Source organism: Aethalodelphis obliquidens, unplaced genomic scaffold, assembly GCF_003676395.1.
Source record: "Aethalodelphis obliquidens isolate GAN/ISIS:26980383/991018 unplaced genomic scaffold, ASM367639v1 scaffold62, whole genome shotgun sequence".
Lineage (NCBI taxonomy): Eukaryota > Metazoa > Chordata > Mammalia > Artiodactyla > Delphinidae > Aethalodelphis > Aethalodelphis obliquidens.
Window position 1 is genome coordinate 4,450,177 of NW_020838006.1, and position 25,231 is coordinate 4,475,407.

The 25,231-nt window shown below is 43.4% G+C and overlaps 1 protein-coding gene across 4 annotated transcripts in view; it reads right to left on the reverse strand.

Annotated features, from left to right (window-relative positions):
- OSBPL10 (oxysterol binding protein like 10) overlaps positions 1-25,231 on the reverse strand; it is a 298,101-nt gene that overhangs the window by 263,223 nt on the left and 9,647 nt on the right. The window contains exon 2 of one of the 4 annotated variants that reach the window (XM_027088153.1): positions 11,249-11,349. The exons of the other annotated variants lie outside the window; for them this stretch is intronic. Coding sequence (XP_026943954.1) covers positions 11,249-11,298 — 50 coding nt within the window. The 5' untranslated portion in view covers positions 11,299-11,349. The remainder of the gene's footprint in view (positions 1-11,248; positions 11,350-25,231) is intronic. 4 annotated transcript variants of the gene reach the window in all.

Sequence of the window (25,231 nt, forward strand, 5' to 3'; positions counted from 1 at the left end):
CAAGCCCACCTGCCTTCCTGCTCTGCAGAGGTGAGAAAGCTAGATGCTCCCTTCACCGACTCTCTTGCAGCTAGATTCTTACAGGCAGATGCACCCACGCAAGATTTCAAATGCAGAGGGGAACAACAGGAGGCAGCAGCCACAGGCTGGGAGGTCAGAACTTGCAGCAAGACAGGACAGTGGGAGGCGTGTTTGATGTCTTGGAGCAGCTGTGCAGAGGGTTTAGTGTTCTGCCTCTACTGTCACAGGTACTGGGGTGGGAGTGAATTAGAACCATGTTATGGTTGCGATTTGGTTGGAGACAAGCTGTGTCATTGCTGAACGTGTTGAAGCTTGGTTCTCCCAGAAATACTGTCTAATTAAACCTGTCTAATAAATCGCCTGCTGCTTAGATGGCTTAGAAGGAATCTACTGTCTGCAACGAAGATCCTAACTCTGCTTCTGAGCAGCTCCGAGACAGTCTCCCAAGTTACGAGCCTACACAACGGCCTGCCAGACAACAAAACTCCCTAGTACAGGACGTAAGCTTCCCACTTTCCATGTTGGAGGGAGGGCAGGAGAGGACAAGAGGAACAGGGAGAACATATTACAGTCTGTCAGCTTCTAGGAATATACACACGGTCTCCCAGAACAGCAAACCTAGAACAGCCTTTCAAATATCCAAGGTAACAGCAACAAGAGAGCACATAAAAAATGAGGGCCTTTCAAGGACCTCTGCCTCACACCCTAGACTAGGATTTGGAATAAAGCAGGTCATTCTTGGAGGCCACTTCAGGTAAGAATAATCTCATTCAAAAGTCATGTTGGCATGGTGATTTGAGAACAGCCTAATGATGTACAAAGGCATGACTGTTTTTTAACTACCACAACTTACACAGAAATAAATATTTTTGTTCCCTCCAATGAAAGACCCTCAGAGGCTCCTGGCTTATTGTCATTACCCATAACCTTTAGGTCCATTGAGACAAATCCATCTGCTCTGAGCATGGTTATGAGATTGGGAAACAGCAGAAAGTAAGTCAGAGCGATTTTTAGTCAAAAATGAGGTAAGACCACAAAGCGGGCAGACTTCTTTTCTGCGGTGGCTTGTACTTGTTCTGAAGGCAATTCCAAAAAAGGAGCTTTCAAAATAATTTGAGCGATGGTAGCACTGTTGTAAAAAGGACTCTTGCCATTCTTGGAGATACATATATTTGGGAATTCCTGTTGGGGAAAATACACCTTCAGAGTCACTTCATATAGTGTGAGGTTGAAGTGTGGTCATTTGTTTCTTGGTTAAGTGTGTGTGCACCAACCAAGAAGAAAGAAACAATTTTTAATCTGCTGTGGTCTAGCCTCTGCGGCCACTGGCAAAGGTGCAGGAAGGCTCATGCCGCCATGAAACCTGGGGACCACAAAGTTAACTTAGAGCGACAGTGTGACTTTGGCACTGAATAGCCATTTACCTGATTCACTTTAGTCCTGGCCTGATTTCTTCCAATAGCTGGCCCTCTGGCTACTGCTCAGGGCTTAAGTAAAGAGTGAATTATAACTCTTTTATCGAAAAAGTCAAAAAGCAGAAAATGACACTGCTCCTCTGGCTACTGCTCAGGGCTTAAGTAAAGAGTGAATTATAACTCTTTTATCGAAAAAGTCAAAAAGCAGAAAATGACACTGCTCCTCACAAATCAGTCCTTAAAAGATCTTCTCCACCAAAACTCATTTATACCTTTCAGGCTTTACTAGATCTCAATGTACTAACACCTGTCAGATACGCAGGTGCATCTGGCTCTTGAATAAAACCAACTGGTAGGCACACACATCAAGGCTTTGCAAAAGTAGAAGTACAGAATGACAGGACTCAAAAGAAACGTACAAAAATGAAGATACAGTTGTGTGATCCCAAGAGCAGTGAGATTAAGGGAAAATTTTTCCCAGAAGAAGCCTTTTTTGTTATAATAACTGAGAAGTTATTGAAGAATAATACAAAAGCATCTTCCTCACCACAGATACTAAATCTCAACTGAGATGTTTATGTCCCAAGTACTGGATTCTCTCCTCCGTCACCCACAGAAGCCGAGGGTGCTTCAGCCTTGTTTTCCAAAAAGCTGCTAAACCAGAGATAAGCAAACAATGGCCTATGGGCCAAATGCAGCCCACCACTCGTTTTTTGTAAATAACGTTTTCTTGGAACACAGCCATGCCTGTTTGTTTACATACCGTCCATGGCTGCTTTCATGCTACAACAGCAGAGTTGAAATTACTTACTATCTGACCCTTTACAGAAAGTTTGCCAACCCCTATACCTAACCAGAGGAAGAGCCACTGCAGCACATGGAGAGCTCACTAGTGCACCATGGGAAGTGTCCCCCAAAGGTCAAACACCATCTCTAGGGAGCCAGGGTGTGGTCCAAAAGAGCAGTTCTTCAAGAATGGAGGAGTGTGCAGGAAAAACAAACATGCCACATCTTCCAACGTGCCAAGGCCCAGGCCAGAGCCACTGCCAAGCAACTAAAGAATGCTCTGTCCTAAGACCTGCTAGGAAACATCAGTCCCCAGGGAAGTCTCAAATGTTTAATGCAACCTAATCAGATTTAGCTAGGTACCTTCCAGAATTCAGAAGTGCATCTTCTATTTCATCATCTCCAGAAACAGTGCACTATCTACTGACAGATTCAAAGCAGTCCTAAAGACTGGTTCTTTATTCATAATTTGGAAAATAAAATAAAAGCAACATTGGCTACAGAAAGCTACTACTAAACCCACTTCTGGACTTCCCTGATGGCACAGTGCTTAAGAATCCGCCTGTCAATGAAGAGGACACAGGTTCGAGCCCTGGTCCGGGAAGATCCCACATGCTGTGGAGCAACTAAGCCCGTGTGCCACAACTACTGAGCCTGCGCTCTAAAGCCCGCGAGCTACAACTACTGAGCCCATGTGTCACAACTACTGAAGCCTGCGCGCCTAAAGTCGGTGCTCCGCAATGAGCAGCCACCGCAATGAGAAGACTGCGCACCGCAACAAAGAGTAGCCCCCGCTTGCCTCAACTAGAGAAAAGCCCGCGTGCAGCAATGAAGACCCAACGCGGCCAAAAATTAATTCATTAATTAATTCGTTAATTAAAAGTTAAAAAGAAACAGTTCTCTTTGCGATATAGGGAATCGCAGGTGGTCCAGTGGTTAGGACTCCGCACTTTCACTGCCAAGGGCCCAGGTTCAATCCCTGGTTGGAGAACTAAGATCCCACAAACCCTACGGCCAAAAAAAAAAAAGTGACTTATTCTTTGCAATATATTAGAGGAAATTAGCATCAGACTCAGAGATAAGATATCCCCAACACGATCTTTTAATACCCCAGGAACATAGGGTTCAAAAATAGCTCTCTGCACGTTTTGAAATGCTTCTCCATCACTCAAAACAGCTTATAAACTAAAATGTGGAATGAATCTCAGGGCACTGGCCAGATAATGAGAAACCAGTGGGTATTCTTTGCTGTATAACAAAACCACAGGGCAGAAAGACCATATTTAGCATCACTCTTTTGGAGTTTTTCCAAAATTGCCTGAGGAGCAGAGATCCAGTTTCTTGTTCTGACTCTGCCACAAAGTCAGAGTATAACTTTGAATTAAATGTCATCTCTTTGGGGCTGTTTCCTTACCTGTGAGATGAGGGCAAGTTCATCTGAGGGCCTTCGGGGTCCCGGAATAATTTCCTGAGAAGGAATGTCAGCCTACCCCTGCCTTTTACTGTTAAACAATTTTTATTTATTTTGCAAAATGCTTCCAGAAAAAGAATAGAGGTAAAACGTCAGGATTATTCCTGAGTTGTAACATGTGGTCATAGGGTTACTTACAATCAAGTTCTCTCCAATGCTGAGAATGCAAAAGTTTCCTAGCAGTTAAGAAATATAAAACTCTCCCTCTTGGGGTCTGATGTATTCTGTTGTAAAATGGTTCTTCCAAACTCCCTGGCACAGAAACGGCCATCTTAGTGCCATGCTGAATGTTTAAAAAACTACGTACAAAAAAGCTTCCACGAGCAACAAACAGCTCAAGACCCAGGGCAAACGGGGAACCTCGGAGGTCCCTTCCTTTTTTTTAACTTTTTCAGGGCAGGATCAGCACCCCACCACAGCAAGTGGGATCTTAGTTCTCCAACCAGCGCCCCTACAGTGGAAGTGCAGAGTCTTAACCACTGGAACGCCAGGGAAGTCCCAGAGGTCCCTTCCTGAACTTGTTTTTGGGTTTTATCAACCTAACTAAAGCACCCTTCCCCTGTGGCCCAGGATGCCACAGGTACCACGTAAAGTAAGGCTGGCACCAGCCACACCCCACTTGTCATTCAGACCCTCAGCTACACTCACCAAGTTCAACAACGTGAAGTAAACATTTTTTTCCACTTTTATTACAGTAAAATTTACAATGTTGTGTTAGTTTCAGGGGTGCACCAAAGTGATTCTTATATATATGTCTATATACATATACATTCTTTTTCAGATTCTTTTCCATTATAGTTTATTACAAGATATTGAATATAGTTCCCTGTGCTCTACCGTAGGTCCTTGTTGGTTACCTATTTTATGTATAATAATGTGTATCTGTTAATCCCAAACTCCTAATTTATCCCTCCCTACACTTTCCTCTTTGGTAACCATAACTTTGTTTTCTATGTCTGTGGGTCTATTAACATGATGTAAAATTAAACAAATCAGAACCCTGCATGCACATTCAGGATAACAAGAGCATTTGCATCGATTCGGATGATAAAGACTATGGAAATGAGGTGCAACAGGGGAAACCAGTTTAAATATTCTGTTGTCTGGTCAAATTTCTAACTCAGATCCAATTGACCTAAATGAGACAGCAAGGCTAGAATGGACACCAGAAGGTTGCAAGCTAGTGTACATAATGCTCCCCCACAGCTTAAAACTATCCAGTTCTGAGTGAGCATGGGAGTTCCTTTTGCAGCTCTGCCTCCCCTTTCATTGGCTCAGAAACCAAATGAGTGGCTCTGAACCTTCCTGATTTCCTGGGAACTGCCACAAGAGACTGCATGACCACCTCTCTCCCCCTTTCAAGGGCATCAGTCACGTGTCATACACACACACACACACACACACACACACACACGCACGCACATGCCATAGCTCATAAATGCCCAGGTGCCTCTTTCTGTTAATGTCTCATCACAAAGCCAGAGCTGTATTTTTTATTTGCCAGAGCTGTTTTAGAGCCTCCGTGTAGAACTCACCCCAAAAAGAATACTTCTAAGCAAGTCTATAACAAACCAAAATCTGAAGCTGTGCCAATCCCTTGTTGGCTCAACCATCAAATACCGAAGACCTACCAGGCAAACACGAAGCCCATGGCTGCGTTCTTGGCATGACTTTGTCACGAGCCACCAAACAAGGTGTAGGAGAACCCAAGTGCCAGGGAGGCTCCGGGAGAAAAGTGACCCCGGAAAACTCAGAAGGCTAGCAACTCTCCACTTTATAATTTAAAATATAATACGAGAGGCTGGGGGCATGCATATGGGGTACATGGGAACTCTGTAGTTCCACTCAATTTTGCTATGAGCCTAAAACTGCTCTAAAAAGAGTCTATTTTTAAAGAGATAGAGATCATTATTAATGTTTTTTGTTTTCTCTGTAGCCTTTTCTGAATTTTCCAAGTTTTTTTATAAGGAACATGAAATAATACCTTTACAACTAGAAAACTAAGTCATTAAAACAGAGAATGACCCCCCCCTCTTTTGTATTAAAAAAAGACACAAAAGTCACTGAACTATACACTGAAAACAGGTACATTTGTCTGTTAATTATTCCACCATAAGGTTAATTTTAAGAAGTATTTTTAAAAGCCCTAGAAATCTTACTTTTCACTTTATTTTTTAAAATTAATTTATTATTTATTTTTGGTTGTGTTGGGTCTTTGTTGCTGCGCGCAGGCTTTCTTTAGTTGCTGCAAGTGGGGGCTACTCTTCGTTGCGGTGCGCGGGCTCTAGGTGAGCGGGCTCAGTAGTTGTGGCACGCGGGCTCTAGAGCACAGGCTCAGTAGTTGTGGCGCACAGGCTTAGTTGCTCCGCGGTATGCGGGACCTTCCCAGCCCATGACTCAAACCCGTGTCCCCTGCATTGGCAGGCAGATTCTTAACCTCTGTGCCACCAGGGAAGTCCCACATTTCACTTTAAACAGTATATATTATAGTGTATGTTATAATCTTTTAAAAACGTTTTATTGCAATATAGTTGATGTACAATATTACATAAGTTACAGGTGTACAATATAGTGATTCACAATTTTTAAATGTTATACTCTATTTATAGTTATTATAAAATACTGGCTGTATTCCCCGTGTTGTACAACATATCCCTGTAGCTTATTTTATACATAATAGTTTATAACCTCTTAATCCCCTACCCTCTATTGCCCCTCCCCATGTATGTCATAATCTTTAGGGAAAGTTAATTTGTGTAAACTAGCAGTAGATGTTCCTGTTAAATTTGTGTTTCCTTTCAAGATAATTAAAGTAAGTTCTCTAATTCTGGTGCCACCAATTTGAGATTTGGGGTCCCGTAGCCAACGGTCACTAAAGGTAACGATTATAATTCTGTAGAATAAATGGTTTGCTAAGCAAATAATAATAAAAAAAAGTTATTGCATAATGGATACAGAGTTTCTCTTTAGGAGGATGAAAACGTTCTAGAGACGGAGAATGGTGATGGCTTCCCAACAGTGTGAGTATACTTAATGCCACTGAACTGTCTCCTTCAAAATGGTTAAAATGGTACAGTTTATGTTAAGTATATTTTACCATAGTAAAAGGAACTTTAGCTTCCACCTAAACACAGTTTTCTGGAGATTCCATACTTTTTAAACGGGAACTAATACAGGAAGAATGTCACAAATGCTCTGCTGGGTGCCGCATATGCTTTACCAGCAAGAAGTCTAAAATTAGGGTTTCAGTCTCTTCCATTACACTAGTCGTTAATGCAAGGTCCCTGAGACAAAATTTGTCATTTGGTGATCTTCACAGAGACCACAGAGGCACAGAGAGGTGTGTCTAGGGAAACACACCCAAACCTGCAAGGCCTTCTCTGAAATCACTGCTACTCTGATTCCATCCATTCTAACAAACATTTATTGAGAGCCGACTACAGCCTGGCACTGCGCCAGGACTTAGGGCAACACCTGCTCTCCTGGATCCTGCCTTCAGTCAAACTATTTCATTGATTTGTTGATTTCAAATAACATTACGGGTGGGCGGGGAAGGGATGAATTGGGAGTTTGGGATTAGCAGATGCAAACTATTATATATAGAATGGATAAACAACAAGGTCCTACTATATAACACGGGGAACTATATTCAATATCCTGTGATAAACCATAACAGAAAAGCATATTAAAAAGAATGTATATATATGTATAACTGAATCACTTTGCTGTACAGCAGAAACTAAGACAACATTGTAAATGAACTATACTTCAATTAAAAAGTTAAAATTAAAAAAATAAACCATCGAATCAAATAATATTACAGGACACAGTATGACTTGTATGTCTCAAGGGAGCCATGTGTTTTCTTGTTTCCTTTTTATTTCTTTTTCTTTATACTCTGAAATGATTCAAACTTACAGAAGAGTTGCAAGAATATTACAGAGAACTCCTTTATTGTTGAACCCATATTTAACAGTTACTGATGTTCTGGTATCTGCTTTATCCTGGCTCTGGCTCCCTCCCTCCCTTCTCCTGCCCTGCCCCTTGCTTTCCTCCCCTCCATCCACACCCAGCCAGCTGCCTCCTCCTCCCCTTCCCTCTCCCTTTCTCCTTACAGACAGGTGTTCTGGAACCACTGTGAGGCACAGACATCTCCTTTTATTCCTAAACACTTCATTATGTATTTTCCAAGAATAAGAACCTTCTCTTATTTAACCACAGTACAATTATCAGTTTCTGGCAGTTAACATTGATTCAATAGTATTTTACCTAATACATAGCCCATACTCAAAAGTTGCCAATTGTCCAAACAATGGGAAAAGCTGTGGTACCCAGGTTTTTTCTTTTTTTTTTTTTTTTGCGGTACGCGGACCTCTCACTGATGTGGCCCCTCCCATTGCGGAGCACAGGCTCCGGACGCGCAGGCTCAGCGGCCATGGCTCACGGGCACAGCCGCTCCGTGGCATGTGGGATCTTCCCGGACCGGGGCACGAACCCGTGTCCCCTGCACGAACCCGTGTGCCCTGCACCGGCAGGCGGACTCTCAACCACTGTGCCACCAGGGAAGCACAGTAGCCAGGTTTTAAGATACTGATTTGAAGGCTCCTTCCTCAGCCACCCAATGGACTGACAGCCCTCCAGGAGACCTGGTTTACTTCCCACAAGACCTTTCCTAAAGGACTCCAGGCAGAAGGAAATTCTCCCTATTTTATAACTTCTCCCTGTGTTACTTAACAAAGCTCTTAACAACCACCTCACATTGAACCTGAATTCATGATATGACTTAATTCTATTTTCCTTTCGTTTTAGTCACTGAAAATCTCTGGATAAAAATATTTTCTTGTAATAAAATTCTGAAGCATCACCCTCCCCCCGCAATTAGAAACTGTTCAAAGCCCAGTAGCCCTTCTGCTTGGCGCCTCTCAGCACTACAATTTGAAGCAGTATTTCTCAAACTTTTTTGATCATCATCAGTTTCCTAGGGAGCCTTTTCAGACAAATTTCCTTAAGCATCCCTCCAATGAAATTAATACAAGAGATAGACTGTCCATCTATTCATGTACTCTACCTATATCTGCACTTTATACATTAAAAAGTGAAACATTTTCACCACCACCACCCCAGGAACCATTTTTTATCACCCCCATTTAGAATGTATTGTCTAAGGCCATTCACAAGCTAGGGTGGGGAGAAAAAGGAGAGAGATCAAGGTGTTACCTGTGTGAGACAGGACCCCAGTCCAGCCCGGGATCCTCAGAGCCGAAGGATCAGAGCTCTAACGGCCCCTCTTCTACAGATGTGGTCTAGGGTCTACCCCGGCCCCATAACAGGCTCAAAGTACTACAGAAGACTTTGCATATTCAAAGCTGGAATGGAAGTCTTAGGGGAATAAAGGAAAATCCCCCTCTTGTAAAGGGGATGATGAACCTGGATTGTCTAAAGGTTCCTTCCACAGATGTCTCCCTGGTGACTCAGTCTACTCAGCAGTCTTACCAGGGGAGCTGTGGTCTCAGAACCTCTTGGGAGGCCATTCATCCACACATTAGAACCAATGCATATATATACATACATACATTTTCTTTTTCTGGCTGTGCCACGAGGCTTGCGGGGTTGAACCCAATATATTTACATTAAGCCTGAATTGGAGTCCCCTAAATTGTCTGAAAAAGTATCTCCAGGGACTTCCCTGGCAGTCCAGTGGTTAGGACTCTGCCCTTCCACTGCAGGGTACATGGGTTCAATCCCTGGTCAGGGAACTAAGATCCCACATGCCCCAAGGCCAAAAAAAAAAAAAAAAAAGTATCTCCAGGTGGCTCCAAAACTGATTTTTTAGATATTTACCTAAAATAATGGCAAGTGCCAGACAGTCAGGGAGAGGACCTCATAAAAAGGGATTAACAGCACCCCGCCCTGTAATGTTTGTGTGCTTTCCAAAAATATGAGCAAGTATCAAGTTCTCGTGACTTTATGCAGGTGATATTCAGAAAAAGTAAATATACAAATAAGACAGTCTGTGAAAGAACACAAATTCAGGGGAAATTTTGAATACATATGACGTAAGCAGGGGTTGTGCTTTCTTTCTAGAACACAGCTCTAAAATTATAAACTAAAGATTTTTTAAAATCAATCAGGATATAGAAGAACTGAAAAATATCAACAAGAACTGGATTTGACATTTACAGAACAATTCTCCCAATGACAAAGAATACATAGGGCTTCCCTGGTGGCGCAGTGGTTGGGAGTCCGCCTGCCAATGCAGGGGACGCGGGTTCGTGCCCCGGTCCGGGAGGATCCCACGTGCTGCAGAGCGGCTGGGCGCGTGGGTCGTGGCCGCTGAGCCTGCGCGTCCGGAGCCTGTGCTCCGCGGTGGGAGAGGCCACAACAGTGAGAGGCCCGCGTATCGCCAAAAAAAAAAAAAAAAGAATACATATTATTTTCAAGTATATATGGAACATTCACCAAGATAGAACATAACCAAGATCATAAAACAACCCATAAAAAAATTTAAAAACTGAAATGATACAAAGTATGTTCTCTGACCATAATGAAATTAAACTAGAAATGAATAACAGAAAGATAACAGGAAAACCTTCAAACCCTTGGAAATTAACACACTTCTGAATAATCCATGAGTCAAAGAGAAAGACTCAAGGGAAACTAGAAAATACTTTGAACTGAACTAAAATTAAAATACTACATATCAAAATTTGTGAAGGCAACTAAAGAAGTGCTTCAAGGGAAACTTATAGCATTAAATATTTACATTAGAAAAGATGAAATAATTTAAGCTTCTACTTTAAGAAACTAAAAAAAGAAGAAACTAAACATAAATAGCAGAAGGAAAGAATTAAAAAGATTAGGGCAGAAGTAAAAAAAAATTAAAAATAGAAAACAGTAAAGACCACCAGTGAAACAAAAAGCTGGCTCTTAGTAAGATCAATAAATTGATAAATCTCTAGCAAGACTGTCAAAGACACAAATTACCAATATCAGGAAAAGGAAAAAGGGAATATCACTATAGGCTTCAAGATATTGAAAGGATAATTAGGGAATAATACAAGCAACTCTATACACCCTATAAATTCAACAATTTATAAGAAATGGACCAATTCCTCAAACAGCATTTACTACCAAAACATACCCAAGATGAAACAGATAATCTGAATAGCTTTACAACTATTTTTAAATTGAATCTGTAGTTAAAAACCCTTCCAAAAAAGAAATCTCCAGGCCAGATGGTTTCCCTGGTGATTTCTACCAAATATTTAAAGAAGAAATAACACCAACTCTACACAATTTCTTCCAGAAAATATAACAAGAAGGATACTTCCCAACTCATTTTAAGGCCAGCATTACCCTGATACCAAAAGCAGACAAAGACGGTAATAGAAAACTACAAATATCTTTCATAAACATAGATGCAAGAGTCCTGAACAAAATATCAGCAAATTGCATCCAGCAAAATAAATAAAGAATAATACACCATAACCAAGTGAGGTTTATCCCAGAATAGCAAGGCTGCTTCAAAATTCAAAAAGCAATCAGTGTAACCTACCACATTAATAGTTGAAAGCAGCAATCAGAAAAGGGCCAGACAGTAACCATTTCAGTCTTTGCTGGCCTCAAGGTCTCTGCAGCAACTATTCAACTTTGTCACTGTAGAGTGAAAACAGACATAGGCAATATGTAAACAAATGGGCATGACTGTGTTTCAGTAACACTTTATTTACAAAAGCAGGTAGCAGACCCTTTCAAAATAAAAAACACTCAACAAACTGGGAACAGAAGGAAGCTACCTCAGCAAAATAAAGGCCATTTATGAAAAGTCCACAGCTAACATCATACTCAATAGCAAAAGACAGAAAGCTTTTCCTCTAAGATTAGGAACAAAGCAAGGATGCCCACTCTCACCATATCTATTCAATATAGTATTAGAAGTCCTAGCCAGAGCAATTAGGCAAGACAAAGAAATAAAAGGCATCCAAACTGGAATGGAAGAAATAAAATTATCTCTGCAAATGACATGTATAGAAACTCCTAAAGAGGGACTTCCCTGGTGGTCCAGTGGTTAAGAATCCACCTTACAATGCAGGGGACGCCAGTTCAATTCCTGGTCGGGGAACTAAGATCCCACATGCCACAGGGCAACTGAGCCCGTGTGCCATAGCTACAGAATCCACGCACTCTGGAGCCCAAGCACCACAACTACTAAGCTGGCACACCACGACTAGAGAGCCCGTGCACCACAACTAATGAGCCCGCACACCACAACTAGAGACAAGCCCGCGCACTGCAATGAAAAGCCCGCGCACCACTACGAAAGATCCTGCGTGCCACAACTAAGACCCAACACAGCCAAAAAATAAATATTTCCTAAATAAAGAAACCCCTAGGGCTTCCCTCACAGCACAGTGGTTAGGAATCCACCTGCCAATGCAGGGGACACGGGTTCGAGCTCTGGTCTGGGAGGATCTCACATGCCGTGAAGCAACTAAGCCCATGTGCCACAACTACTAAGCCTGCGCTCTAGAGCCCACGAGCCACAACTACTGAGCCTGCATGCCACAACTACTGAAGCCCACACACCTGCACTGCAACGAAAGATCCCACATGCCTCAACGAAGATCCCGCACGCTGCACCTAACACATGGCACAATCAAAAAATAAAAAATAAATAAAAAGATGTCCATACTACCCAAAGGGATCTACAGATTCAATGCAATCCCTAGCAAAATCTCAGTGGCAGTTTTTTTGGGTTTTTTTTGCGGTACGCAGGCCTCTCACTGCTGTGGCCTCTCCCGCTGTGGAGCACAGGCTCCGGACGCGCAGGCTCAGCAGCCACGGCTCACAGGCCCAGCTGCTCCGCAGCATGTGGGATCCTCCCAGACCGGGACACGAACCCGTGTCCCCTGCATCAGCAGGCGGACTCCCAACCACTGCGCCACCAGGGAAGCCCTCAGTGGCAGTTTTTGCAGAAACAGAAAATTCATCCTAAAATTCATATGGACTCTCGAGGGACCCCGAATAGCCAAATAATTTTGAAAAAGAAAAACAAAGTTGGAGGACTCACACTTCTGATTTCAAAACATATTACAAAGCTATAGTAATCAAAACAGTGTGGTGCTGGCACAAAGAAAGTGGATCAATGAAGTAGAACAGAGAGCCCATACAGTATATCGTTCTGTACATGATCATATGATCTTTAACAAAGGTGTCAAAATTACTCAGTAGGAAAAGGAGAGTCTCTTCAACAAATGGTGTTGGGAAAATTGGATATCCACATGCAAAAGAATGAAGCTAGGCCCGTATCTTACAATATGCAAAAATTAACTCAAAATTAGATTAAATATCTAAACATAAGACCTAAAACTATAAAACTCCAGAAGATGACATAGGAGAAAAGCTTCATGACATTGGACTTGGCAGTGATTTCTTGAATATGACACCAAAAGCACAGGCAACAAAAGCAAAAACAGACAAATGGGACAACATCCAATTTTAAAGCTTTTGTGCATCAAAGGACACAATCAACAGAGTGGAAAGGCAGCCAAAGGAATGGGAGAAAATATCTGAACCACTTCCTGTCCAAAGTCTTCATCTACAGTCCTGCAGTCAAGGCCACCAGACATGCCCAGACCTGCTCCCAGAAGCTGGCCCATCGTCACACAAAACTCCCAAGGCACATTCCCTTTGCCTTTTTTTTTTAAATAAATTTATTTATTTTATTTATTTATTTTTGGCTGTGTTGGGTCTTCGTTGCTGCGCACAGGCTTTCTCTAGTTGCGGCGAGCGGGGGCTACTCTTCTTTGCGGTGCACAGGCTTCTCATTTTGGTGGCTTCTCTCGTTGTGGAGCACGGGCTCTAGGCACGCAGGCTCAGTAGTTGTGGCACACGGGCTTAGTTGCTCCATGGCATATGGGATCTTCCCAGACCAGGGATCGAACCTGTGTCCCCTGCATTGGCAGGCGGATTTTTAACCACTGTGCCACCAGGGAAGCCCCCCCCCCCCGTTGCCTTCTTTATTCAACAAATGTTTCACAGGTAATTTTAAAACAAGCATCACCATAATTCTAGATAACAGAATTTATAAGTTGTAAGTTTAAAAGTGATTATAAATGATAATTCATTCTAATTTTCCTATGTTGCAGTCAGAGAGAACAAGCAATATGCTTCTCACTTCATCTCATTTACACATGAAAAAAAAAAAAGTTTGACATCCATATAAAATGAAACAACTAGACAGGGAAGGGATTAAAAACACAAATCTCCAAGCCTTTGGTTGAATGGTCTTTCCATAAGCTGCAAATATGGTGGCATTACCTAGTTTAATGGACAGTTGCTCCCAGGCACTAACAATTCCCACCAGCTTCACTATAGCCAGCGTCCGGAATTGTCTAAGAATCATTTTACCACACCTGGTGTATCTTCCAAACCAGAGTGTATGACGTAGGCAGGATGGCTGCCTCAGTGGCCACCTGAGAAGATTAGAGGTTAAGGCAAACTGGGTAATTTTTATTAGATACATACTACATTGGGCCAGGAAGTATATACTGCATGCCCCACAGCCTTTTTAAAAAATAAGCCAAACAAATTTTTGCTAACTTGTTAACAAAGTTCCAAATTTACAGAGAAGTTACAAAGAACTATTTATTACTAAAGATCTAGTAACATTTCACCACAGTTGCTTTATCATTTTCTCTCGTTCTCTCTATATACGCACACACATTTTTCCTGAACCACATGAGAGTAAGTTGCCAAAATAATGCCCCTTTATCCCCATATACTTCAGTCTACAAATATTAAAATCAAATAATTAACGTGGATACAGTACTGTTAGTTATAGACTGCATACTGTCAATGTCATTTACAGGAAAAAATCAGATCACAAGTTATATTTGGTTGTTACAAAATGTACATTTTGAAGTGTTAAAAGGGAATTTACAGTTTCAAACTAAGAAAGCAAAAATAAAGACGGAAACAAAACAAAAAACACTAAAAATACCAATAACTGCTACAATGCTGGAAAGGAAAAGGAAGCAAGCCTTTAGATAAACAGAAATTCAGACAATTCCATGACACGGATAACTGTGATTTAGTCTCTTCCAAGTTAGGTTATGCTTTGCTTTTGTTCAAAAAATGACTTCACCCAGACTTAAACTTGATTTCACAAGTTTAGTCCTGTTTCTTTGACACAAAGATTTTCTAAAGTATCTTTATGTCAATCCTATCTTGTTATTCAATGTGAGGAAAAATATAGAGAGTTTGGGCTTTTAATACTCTTTTCCTGAATTTCAGCTGACCCCAAAGGAATCACGAAAACTGACGTTCAACAAAAAAAATTTCAGTTACAGGAAACTCCAGATTAACTAAGCGACTACAATAGTGTTACAATGCACTTCGGGGCAAGGTATCAAATGGAGACCTCACAAAAAGAAAAAGGCATACATTAGCCAGGCGAATAAAAATGACCGCAAAGATTGTTGCTAGTACAGAAAGTGACAAAATATGAAATGCCACATATATAATAAGTATGCAACAATGCTCTCTCAACAGCACTAGCAACACAAATTGCTTTTTGTCCTGTTCCACGTTTTGGGACCAATACACGAAATGAGTCAGCTGGAACAGGCACACAGAAAAGCTCTGTGCTGAGCGGTTAGCCAAAGGGGTCGGGAGGCCCATTTTTAAGGTATTAGTAATAGGGTGGAACTCAGCTCCACGAGAATCCCAACAGCAAAATGGATTCAAAACATTTTAGCCAAAGTCCACACTCTGAGCTTCATGACCTGGGAGTTCTCCATGTCAATCAAGATTCATCTGTCAGTGCTTCCAAACAGTCACAGGGCCCCTCAGCCAGCCCTTGGAGCCCGAGTGAAGACAGGACAGTACAGTAAGAAAAGATATGACTAAGAACTACAGGAGGCAAGAGGCAAGGCTGTGAAAGCTCTAAACATACAGCCCAAAAACAGTGCCTGTTTCTGACCAGGGAAAACCCACCAAACATCAACTACTCACAGAAGGAAATTCTGCCCAGGGGAAGGCCACAGAATCACTAATTACAACACAGGGGCCCTTCTTGGGGAAGGCCAGGGCTGAAGAGAGAGTGACTGAGGGATAAAACAGAGCAATGATTACCTTGCAGTGGAATGAACTGCTGGCTTACCCTGAGGCAAAGCCCTCAGTGATCTTATCTATAAAATGAGGGGGTAGAAGATCTCCAAGTTCCTTCCCGGGTAATGGAAAGAAAACATGCTCCAGAGTCAGACAGATCCTGGCTCCATACCTGACTAACTGGGCAACTTAGGTCACTCTATGCCTCAGTTTCTTCATCTGTAAAACAGAGATTCCACCTGCATCAGTTAGGGTTAGATTTGGCTGCGAATAGTGACTTAAAAAAAAAGCTTATTCCCCCAATCATAGAAAAGTCCAGAAGATGGCAGCCCAGGATTTGTGAGATGGCTCGGATCAACAAAGTCATCAGAGGCATCTTCTGCCCTGATAGCCTTCATCCCAGTCACCTAAAGACTCAAGACGGCTGCTGGGGGACTTCCCTGGGTGGTCCAGTGGGTAAGACTCCGTGCTCCCAATGCAGGGGGCCAGGGTTCAATCCCTGGTCAGGGAACTAGATCCCACATACATGCTGCGACTAACGAGCCCGCCTGCCACAACAAAGGACCACACATGCCGCAACTAAAGGAGCCGGCGAACCGCAACTAAGAAGCCCACATGCTGCAACTAAGGAGTGCGCCTGCCACAACTAAGACCCAGCGCAACCAAATAAATAAAATGAGTATTTTAAAAAATGGAGGACCTGCCATGACCCCAGGAATCTATTAAAAAAAAAAAGACGACTGCTGGAATTCCAGCCATCACGTCTGTATTCCAGTTTCGGCCACATGTCTATATTCCAATAAGGAAAAAAGGGGAAAGGTACAAAGAAGTTTCCAGGAAACTACTATGTGACCACTCTGCTTGTAACCAGAATACAATCGCATGGCCATCCCTAGCTGCAAGGGGGGAATGAGGGGTGCAAATATAGTTTTATCTAGGTCAAAGCACACATCCAGATTAAAACTGGGGTTCTATGACTATAGAAGAAGGGGAGACTGGATAAATCTGCAACACCTCTCATCCCATGTTAAGGATTAAATTGTAAATGTAAAGTGTCCGATGCTCCCTGGGCCCACAAATGTATCCCTTCCCCTCTGGCAGTGCTGATATCTTACGACCTGTGGTCTCCACTGGCTTGTGATGTCCTTCGGGAAACAGGCTTTTCCAGCCTGGTCTATCTTTTACTGCCTAGTCTCTGGCCACAGCCCATGTACCACCTGCATTCCAGCCATACCAAACTATCTCCCTCCTTCCATGCCTCCCAACCTTTGTACTCACAGAGCTTCTACCAGGGAAGCTCTCCCCAAGCCCTGGGCTGCACGATGAACCCCCTAGACATCCTAGGTCTCCCCTCACCTGCCACTTCCCCTCTATCCCCACCAGGTAGGGCTCTCCCCAGGTGCTTCCTCTCGGGTAGCATCACCCCCCCCACACCCCACCCCACCCCGTATCATAAGTGCTTTCTATGGGCCACGCCCTGTTCTAAGCCCTTTACACACAGCTTTGAAGCTGATCCCAACAACCCTATGACACAGACACTATAACATCCCCATTTTACAGATGAAGAAACCAGGGCACAGAGAGGTAAACTAGATGGTCCACGGCCACACAGGTTGTAAACAGCAGAGCCAGGATGCAAGCACAGGCTGTTGGACTGCAGAATCCATACCCTCTGCCACCACATGAGGCTGCCTTGACTCCCTGATTGAGGGGTCTGCATGTCATTTCAGACCAGGGATGGTCAAACCACAGCCCACAGGCTAAATCCAGCCCACCACCTGTTTCTGTAGATAAAGTTTTACTGGAACACAGACACACCCAGTTGTTTACAATGGGAGAGTTGAGGAGTTGCCATGGAGACCACAGAGCCCACAGAGCCAGATATTAACTGTCTGACCCTTTATAGGAAAAGTCGGCCACCCCTGTTTCAGGCTGTCAGCTCCATAAGGCAGGGTCTGCACTGTGCTCTTCTGACCCCCACATCTCTCAGTGCATTTGTTTATTTGTTTTTAATTGAAGTATAGTTGATTTACAATGTTGTATTAGTTTCTGGTGTACAGCAAAGTGATTCAGTTATACATGTACATTTCATTTTCATATCCTTTTTTATTATGGTTTATTATAGAATATTGAATATAGTTCCCTGTGTTATACAGCAGGACCTCATTGTTTATCTATTTTATATATAATATTCAATAGTCTGTATCTGTTTATCTCAAACTCCTAATTTATCCCTCCCCATCCCTTTTTCTCTTCGGTAACCATAAGTTTGTTTTCTATGCCTGTGAGTATATTCAATTTTGTAAATAAGCCCATTTGTATCAATTTTTAGACTCCACGTGTGATACCATAGATTTGTCTTTCTCTGTCTGACTTGCTTCACTTAGTAGGATCATCTCTATGTTGATCCATGTTGCTGCAAATGGCATTATTTCGTTCTTTCTCAGGGCTGAGTAATATTCCATTGTGTGTGTGTGTGTGTGTGTGTGTGTGTGTGTGTGTGTGTGTGTATGTACCACATCTTTTTTATCCATTTATATGCCAATGAACACTTAGGTTGCTTCCATGTCTAGTGCTGTAATGAACACTGGGGTGCATGTATCTTTTTGAACTAGAGTTTTCTCCAGAAATACTGCACGGCGTTTGGTATACACATAAAAGGTGCTCAACAAGTACACGGGGTGTGAACATCCATCAGGCCTAATTACACGTAGAGAGCAGTGTGTTTGGGGGCTGATGCTGCCAACTCATGCAGGGATTGGAAAGTCTCCCAGTTGAACAACCAAAGGGCCCAGAAAAACCACCGTGGTGGCATTCCCAGCACTGTTCACAGCCCATCACAGTTCTGACGGAGTGACCACTGCAGCGACGTACCTGTTGCCTGATCCACTTAACTCCCCCCGAACAAGGGGCTGACAGAGAGCCCCAGACCCTCGCACACTCAGGAGAACCTGAACCCCATGGCTTCCTTGGTGGTTCTCAATATCTGCTCGTGGCTCACCAGCCACATGACCGGCACTGCAGATAAACACAACACATCCTGGAAAAGAGTTACTAAACACTGAGGTCGGTCGTCTTTCAACTTGTTATATTTTCATCAAAATATTTCTAGAAAGGGACCAAACCACACAGAAACAGAAATAGTCCCTTAAAAACTACTGCACAACGTGAAAAAGTTATTCACGGCTCAAATGCCTTCTCCGACCTTCAAAGAACAGGCTTGTGTACCACATTTCCTGATTGTATCATTATTATTATTTTTTTTTTTTTTATGGATGCATTGGGTCTTCGTTGCCACGCAAGGGCTTTCTCTAGTTGGCGAGTGGGGGCTACTCTTCATTACAGTGCACAGGCTTCTCACTGCGGTGGCTTCTCTTGTCTCGGAGCATGGGCTCTAGGCGTGCGCGGGCTTCAGTAGTTGTGGCACGTGGGCTCAGTAGTTGTGGCTTGCAGGTTCTAGAGCACAGGCTCAGTGGTTGTGGCGCACAGGCTTAGTTGCTCCGAGGCATGTGGGATCTTCCCAGAGCAGGGCTCGAACCCATGTCTCCTGCACTGGCAGGTGGATTCTTAACCACTGTGCCACCAGGGAAGCCCTGTATCATTATTCTTGATAACATTACACAAGGCACAAATAAAGCACTTTCTTTCTGGGCTGTGACCATATCCAATGGAGTCTGGGTTATCAAAACCAAATTCTGGATGCTTTTCTTTCTAATTCTGTCTTGGCCAGGCCCGAAATCCCATCAGGAGTCGCCCAGAGGAAATGTGCAAAACACCTCCCATATTTCTGGCACAATCATCTCAATCCTGCTTTTAGGACACAAAGGCCCTCATCTCTCCTTTCCTCCCAGGGTTCTCAAACAGCTGTCCACTGGAGCACACCCTGCCGGGCCAGAGGCTGGGCAGCCAATGGAGACCAGCATCCGCTACACAAATCAAACCATTTGTCACCTGGGGCCCTGAGTGGGGGAGGAAGGGCCGAGAAATACCTGCATACTGGTTACGGCTGGGTCAACAATGACCACCAACTCACCCCCAGGTTCCACGAAGTCACCCACTGGTCTGTTTAAAATACCAGACTCCCAGCAAACAAACTACTGCATGCTAGGCACTGTGCCAGGCGCGATGCATGCAGGAGCTCACAGCCACGCTACGAGGCTGGCCTCATGCACAGATGAGGAAACCAGGGTCCAAAGAAGTAAGTGACTTGTAAAGGTCATGCAGCAAAAACGAGGCAAAGCTGGACCAGCAAGGGGGTCTAAGCACGTCACCAGCCTGTGCTCCTGCAGGCTGTCCCCTCAGAAGCAAGGCAATTCCAGGAGAAGGAGGCAGTCCCAGCTTCCAAAATCTCCCCAGGTGGCAACACAGAAGGTGGCCGGGATGGAGAGCAATGCACTCATTTACACACTGATGGTGAGCAGTGAGAAACGGTCCAGCCACTCTAACAGTTTCTACATGCACCTCTCTTAGGACCCTACAATTCCAACCCCAGTGTTGACCCAAGAGAAATAAAGCTTATGTCCATACACAGACTTGTACACAAACAGCAGCTTTATTTGTCATAGCCAAAAACTAGAAACCACCCAAACGTCCACCTACAGGTATATCAATAAACAAACTGTGGTATAACCACAAATGCACTATGACTCAACAACAGAAAGAAACCCAGTATAAACTACTGACAGGGGCGGCAATGTGGACGCATCTCAGAATATTTTCCTGAACTAAACAAATCAGACTCCAAAAAGGATATACTGTATGGTTCTATCTACATGAAACCCAAAGAGACAAAACAAATTCATGGTGATAAAAATCAGAAACAGATTGCAGGGAAACGGGAATGGACTGGAAAGAAGCACAAGGAAACTTCCTGGGGGGTGGAAATGTTCTGTACCTTTTCGAGCAGTGGTTACATGGTATAAACAAGTATCAAAATTCAAACAGAACACCTAAGACCTGTTTTTGTATGTTAATTATAACTTTAAAAAGAAGTCCTTGGACTAATGAGTCATTCTGATGATAAAATGGAAAACAATTTCCCTCACAATATTACCTACCTAATATTTGCCCAAGGGGTCTGTCTAGCAAACAAAGATGAATGAGACCACCGATGCTTCCTAACAAGCCCATTATAGTCATGACAGCAACCTGCGCCCTTCCATGGGAGAGATGGCTGTCACCATGGCAACTGGTGGAAGGCAGGAAAGGTGGATGGGGAAGGGAGCTGGTGAGCTAAAGAACCACCTTAGAATTATGACTGTTGGGATGCAATACCCCCCACCACCAAGATGTCCACATCCTAATCCCGGGAACCTGTGACTGTTACCTTACACAGCAAAGTTTTTGGCATATGGAAGATTGATAAAATTCAGGATTTTGAAATGGAGGGATTATCTAGGTGGGCCCTAAATGCATTCATAGGAGTCCTTCTAACAGGGAAGCAGAGGGAGATTTGACACACACAGAGGAGAAGGCAACATGAAGACAGGCAGAAACTGGAGTGATGCGGTTACGAGCCAAGGAACGCTGGCAGCCACCAGAAGCTGGAAGAAGCAAGAAGCAATCTTCCCTTAGAGTATCCGGTGGGAGCACGGTCCTGCCAACACCTTGATTTCAACCCAGTGAACCTGATTTCGGATTTCTGCCCTCCAGAACTATGAGAAAATAACTTCCTGTTGTTTAAAGCTACCAAGTTTGTGGTCATTTTTCTTAACAGCCATAAGAAAACTAATACAGACTGGAAGCCTTAAAGCTGTATTGCTGGGCTTCCCTGGTGGCGCAGTGGTTGAGAGTCCGCCTGCCGATGCAGGGGACACGGGTTCGTGCCCCGGTCCGGGAAGATCCCACATGCCGCAGAGCGGCTGGGCCCGTGAGCCATGGCCGCTGAGCCTGAGCGTCCGGAGCCTGTGCTCCGCAACGGGAGAGGCCACAGCAGTGAGAGGCCCGCACATCGAAAAAAAAAAAAAAAGCTGTATTGCTTCTGCCAGCAGTCTACATTCCCCCAGTATCAACTCAAACTCCTAAGAAATTAATTTATTAATTTCAAATTAATAAAAGGTTTTTCTTCTCTTGAAAGAAAACATCAGAGAACATCTCATTACCATGGGTTAGGCAAAGATTTCCTAAACAGGACTCAAAAAGGACCAAACATAAAGGGAAAACATTGAAAATGTGACATTAAAATTAAGATTTTATGTTTACCAAGACACTAGTAAGTGATGAACTCGCAAACCATAGAGTGAAAGAAGATAGCTGCCTTCTCTAATATGCACTGCCTGTGTGCATGTGTACACAGACCCATCAGTGAACTTGTATGCAGAAAAAAACTTTTACAAGTCAATACGAAAAAGGCAGATACCCCAATATATAAATAGACAAAGGACTTAAACAGCACCTTACAAAACATGACATCCAAATGGCCAATAGATACATGAAAAGATGCTAAACTTCATTAGTCTTCAGGGAAGGCAAATCAAAACCACACAATGAAATACCACCACACACCCACCAGACTGGCTACGATGAAAACAACAGACGATGTCAAGTGTGCAAGAATTTGTGGAACAGCTGGAACTCACACATTTCTGGTGGAGTATTAACAGACACAACCACTCTGCAAAACTCTCTGGCAATATCTCATAAGGGGGACATTTGCAATATCTCCACTCCTAGGTATCCACCCACAGAAAGGCATACATATTATTTCCCAAAACTATTCGTATGGGCCGAAAACTGGGAAGAACTCAAATGTCTATCTGATCTGCAATAGATATAAACATATTTAGTATATTCACACAATGGAACACCAAACAGTAGTGGAAATAAACAGACCACAACATGGATGGGGCTCTCAAACATAATGTTAAGAGAAAGAAGCCAGATACAGAAGATCACATCCTGTATGATATGAAATTCAAAAAAAGGCCTAACTAATCTACGGTACTAGAAAACAGAATAGTGGAGCCCTCCGGGGGGGTTGGGGGATGACTGCAAGGGATGGGGTTGGGGGCTGCTCCTTCTTGATCTGGGTGTGCTCTGTGTACGAAAAGTCATTGAATTATGTACGCTTATGAGTTGTGTACTTTTCTGAATGTATGTTAGACTTCAAATTTACCCTCAAAAACTCAGTTATTCAGAGAGTATGTGAAAAGGTGTGGGCAGCTTTCCTTTTTCTCAATAACGTTTTCGAACCTCAAAATGGATGCAAGTTCACCTTAGGGGGGAAAAATAATGGAAAAAAGAGAAGAGAAGAAAATAAAAATCACCCACAATCCCACCAACCAAAGAAAACTGTGGTAACCATTTGGTGTAAATCTCCTCAAATACATGTACGTTTTAAAAGCAGGGGAGAGCTCCCCTGGTGGCACAGTGGTTAAGAATCCGCCTGCCAATGAAAGGGACACGGGTTTGAGCCCTGGCCCGGGAAGATCCCACATGCCAAGGGGCAACTAAGCCCATGCGCCACAACTACTGAGCCTGCGCTCTAGAGACCGCACAACTGCTGAGCCCATGTGCCACAACTACTGAAGCCGGCATGCCTAGAGCCCGTGCTCTGCAGCAAGAGAAGCCATGACAATGAGAAGCCTGAGCACTGCAACAAAGAGTAGCCCCCACTCACCACAACTAGAGAAAGCCTGCACGCAGCAAGGAAGACCCAACACAACCAGAAATTAAAAAACAAATAAATAAATAATTTTTTAAAAAAAGAAATAAAAGGTGGGGGAGGGGACTTCCCTGGTGGTGCCGTGGTTAAGACTCCGTGCTCCCAATGCAGGGGGCCCAGGTTCGATCCCTGGTCAGGGAACTAGATCCCAAATGCATGCCGCAACTAAGAGTTTTCATGCCACAGCCAAGGAGCCCATGTGCTGCAACTAAGGAGCCCGCCTGCCACAACTAAGGAGCCCGCCTGCCACAACTAAAGAGGCTGCCTGCCACAACTAAGGAGCCCACCTGCCACAGCTAAGGCCTGGTGCAACCAAACAGATAAATAAATTTAAAAATAATAATAATAAAATAATTAAAAGGTGGGGAAGAGAGGACCCTGCAGGGAGTGCAGCAGGTTATAACATATATAATGTATTACATATATTGTGCATATTACATATATTACATGTAATATGCAGTTTTGTAACCTAAGCAACCGCCCCTTTATTATTATTGCCAACGAAACGATCTAGTGTCCCTAAACTATTTGAGTGCAGCCTCAGAACAATCTGACAACCCGGACAGCAAGATGTGCAAAACCTTCCAAAGTACACAGAGGCAAGAACGTTAAACCAGAGCAGTGATTTTCATCCCTAGTATCACCACCAATTACCTCTAAAACTACTGGAATACTCAAAAACCATTCATTTTAATGCAGTATGATTTTTAAAGTTAACATATGCCCCTACTGGCTTTGCTAAATGGGCCAGGTGGCCCCAAAATCCTGGGAAGTCACGGCTGGAGGCTAAACACTACCTTCTCAAAGTATGTTAACGCAGATCAAGACAAAAGCTAGCCCTGGAAATCTAGTCCCTAAAGGTCTACCCTGGGTGGGTTGTGGTGGGTCTGAAGTCAGGGTGGGCATGTCTGCTGACCCAGAAGACAAAGACTGATGGTTGCAGACAGCAGGGCAAATAATAAACATACTAACTCAAGGACAAGGCTATGAGCAGGTAGAGAACTAAGAATTGTAACAGTAGCAAACACTGGCCAAAACAGAACTAAGTCCTGGTTTGATTTCTTCTCTGTCATGCATTCCTTTGCTTACTCATTCAATAATACTTGCTGAACCTTTATTATATGCCACACGCTGTTCTAGGCACTGGCGATATAGCAGTGAACAAGACAGGCGAAATTATTCTCTGTCCTCAGGGAGCTAACACCTAGTGCAGAAAGACAAAAGAGTAAAATACGGAGCATGTCAGCTGGCGGTTAAGTGTTTAGGAGGAAAAGCAAGGAAGGGAGATGGGGATTAGAGGCTGGAAGAGGGAGTAAGTCACTTCCCACAGAGATGTAAATGTCTAGTTCCAAGTTTTAAATGATCTCTCTCCTCTCAAAGAACTCTAGGATAATTACGTTAATGGAGTCCCAGAGTCATCCCAGCATTCAAAAAACAGACCAAGAATTTTATGGACCAGAAAGGGTCCATTTACCATGGGGCAAATTGAAGATCTAATAATAGCTCCCACTTCTCAGGATCCTGAACTATTCTCAGCCCCTTATACACCGGTGTCTTCATTTAATCCCCACACTGAACTAATGAGAAGCATAGGGGTAACACCATCTTCGACATTTAACAGATGGGAAAACGAAAGCCCAGTGCAATTAGGGAACTGGCCCAAGGTAACCGGTGTGCTAAATGCTGACGTCAGGACACTGCTCTAACTTTCCAAATAAATGTCCATTGGTGGCCTGAGGTTTCCTTTTGCCAACACTCATCTTC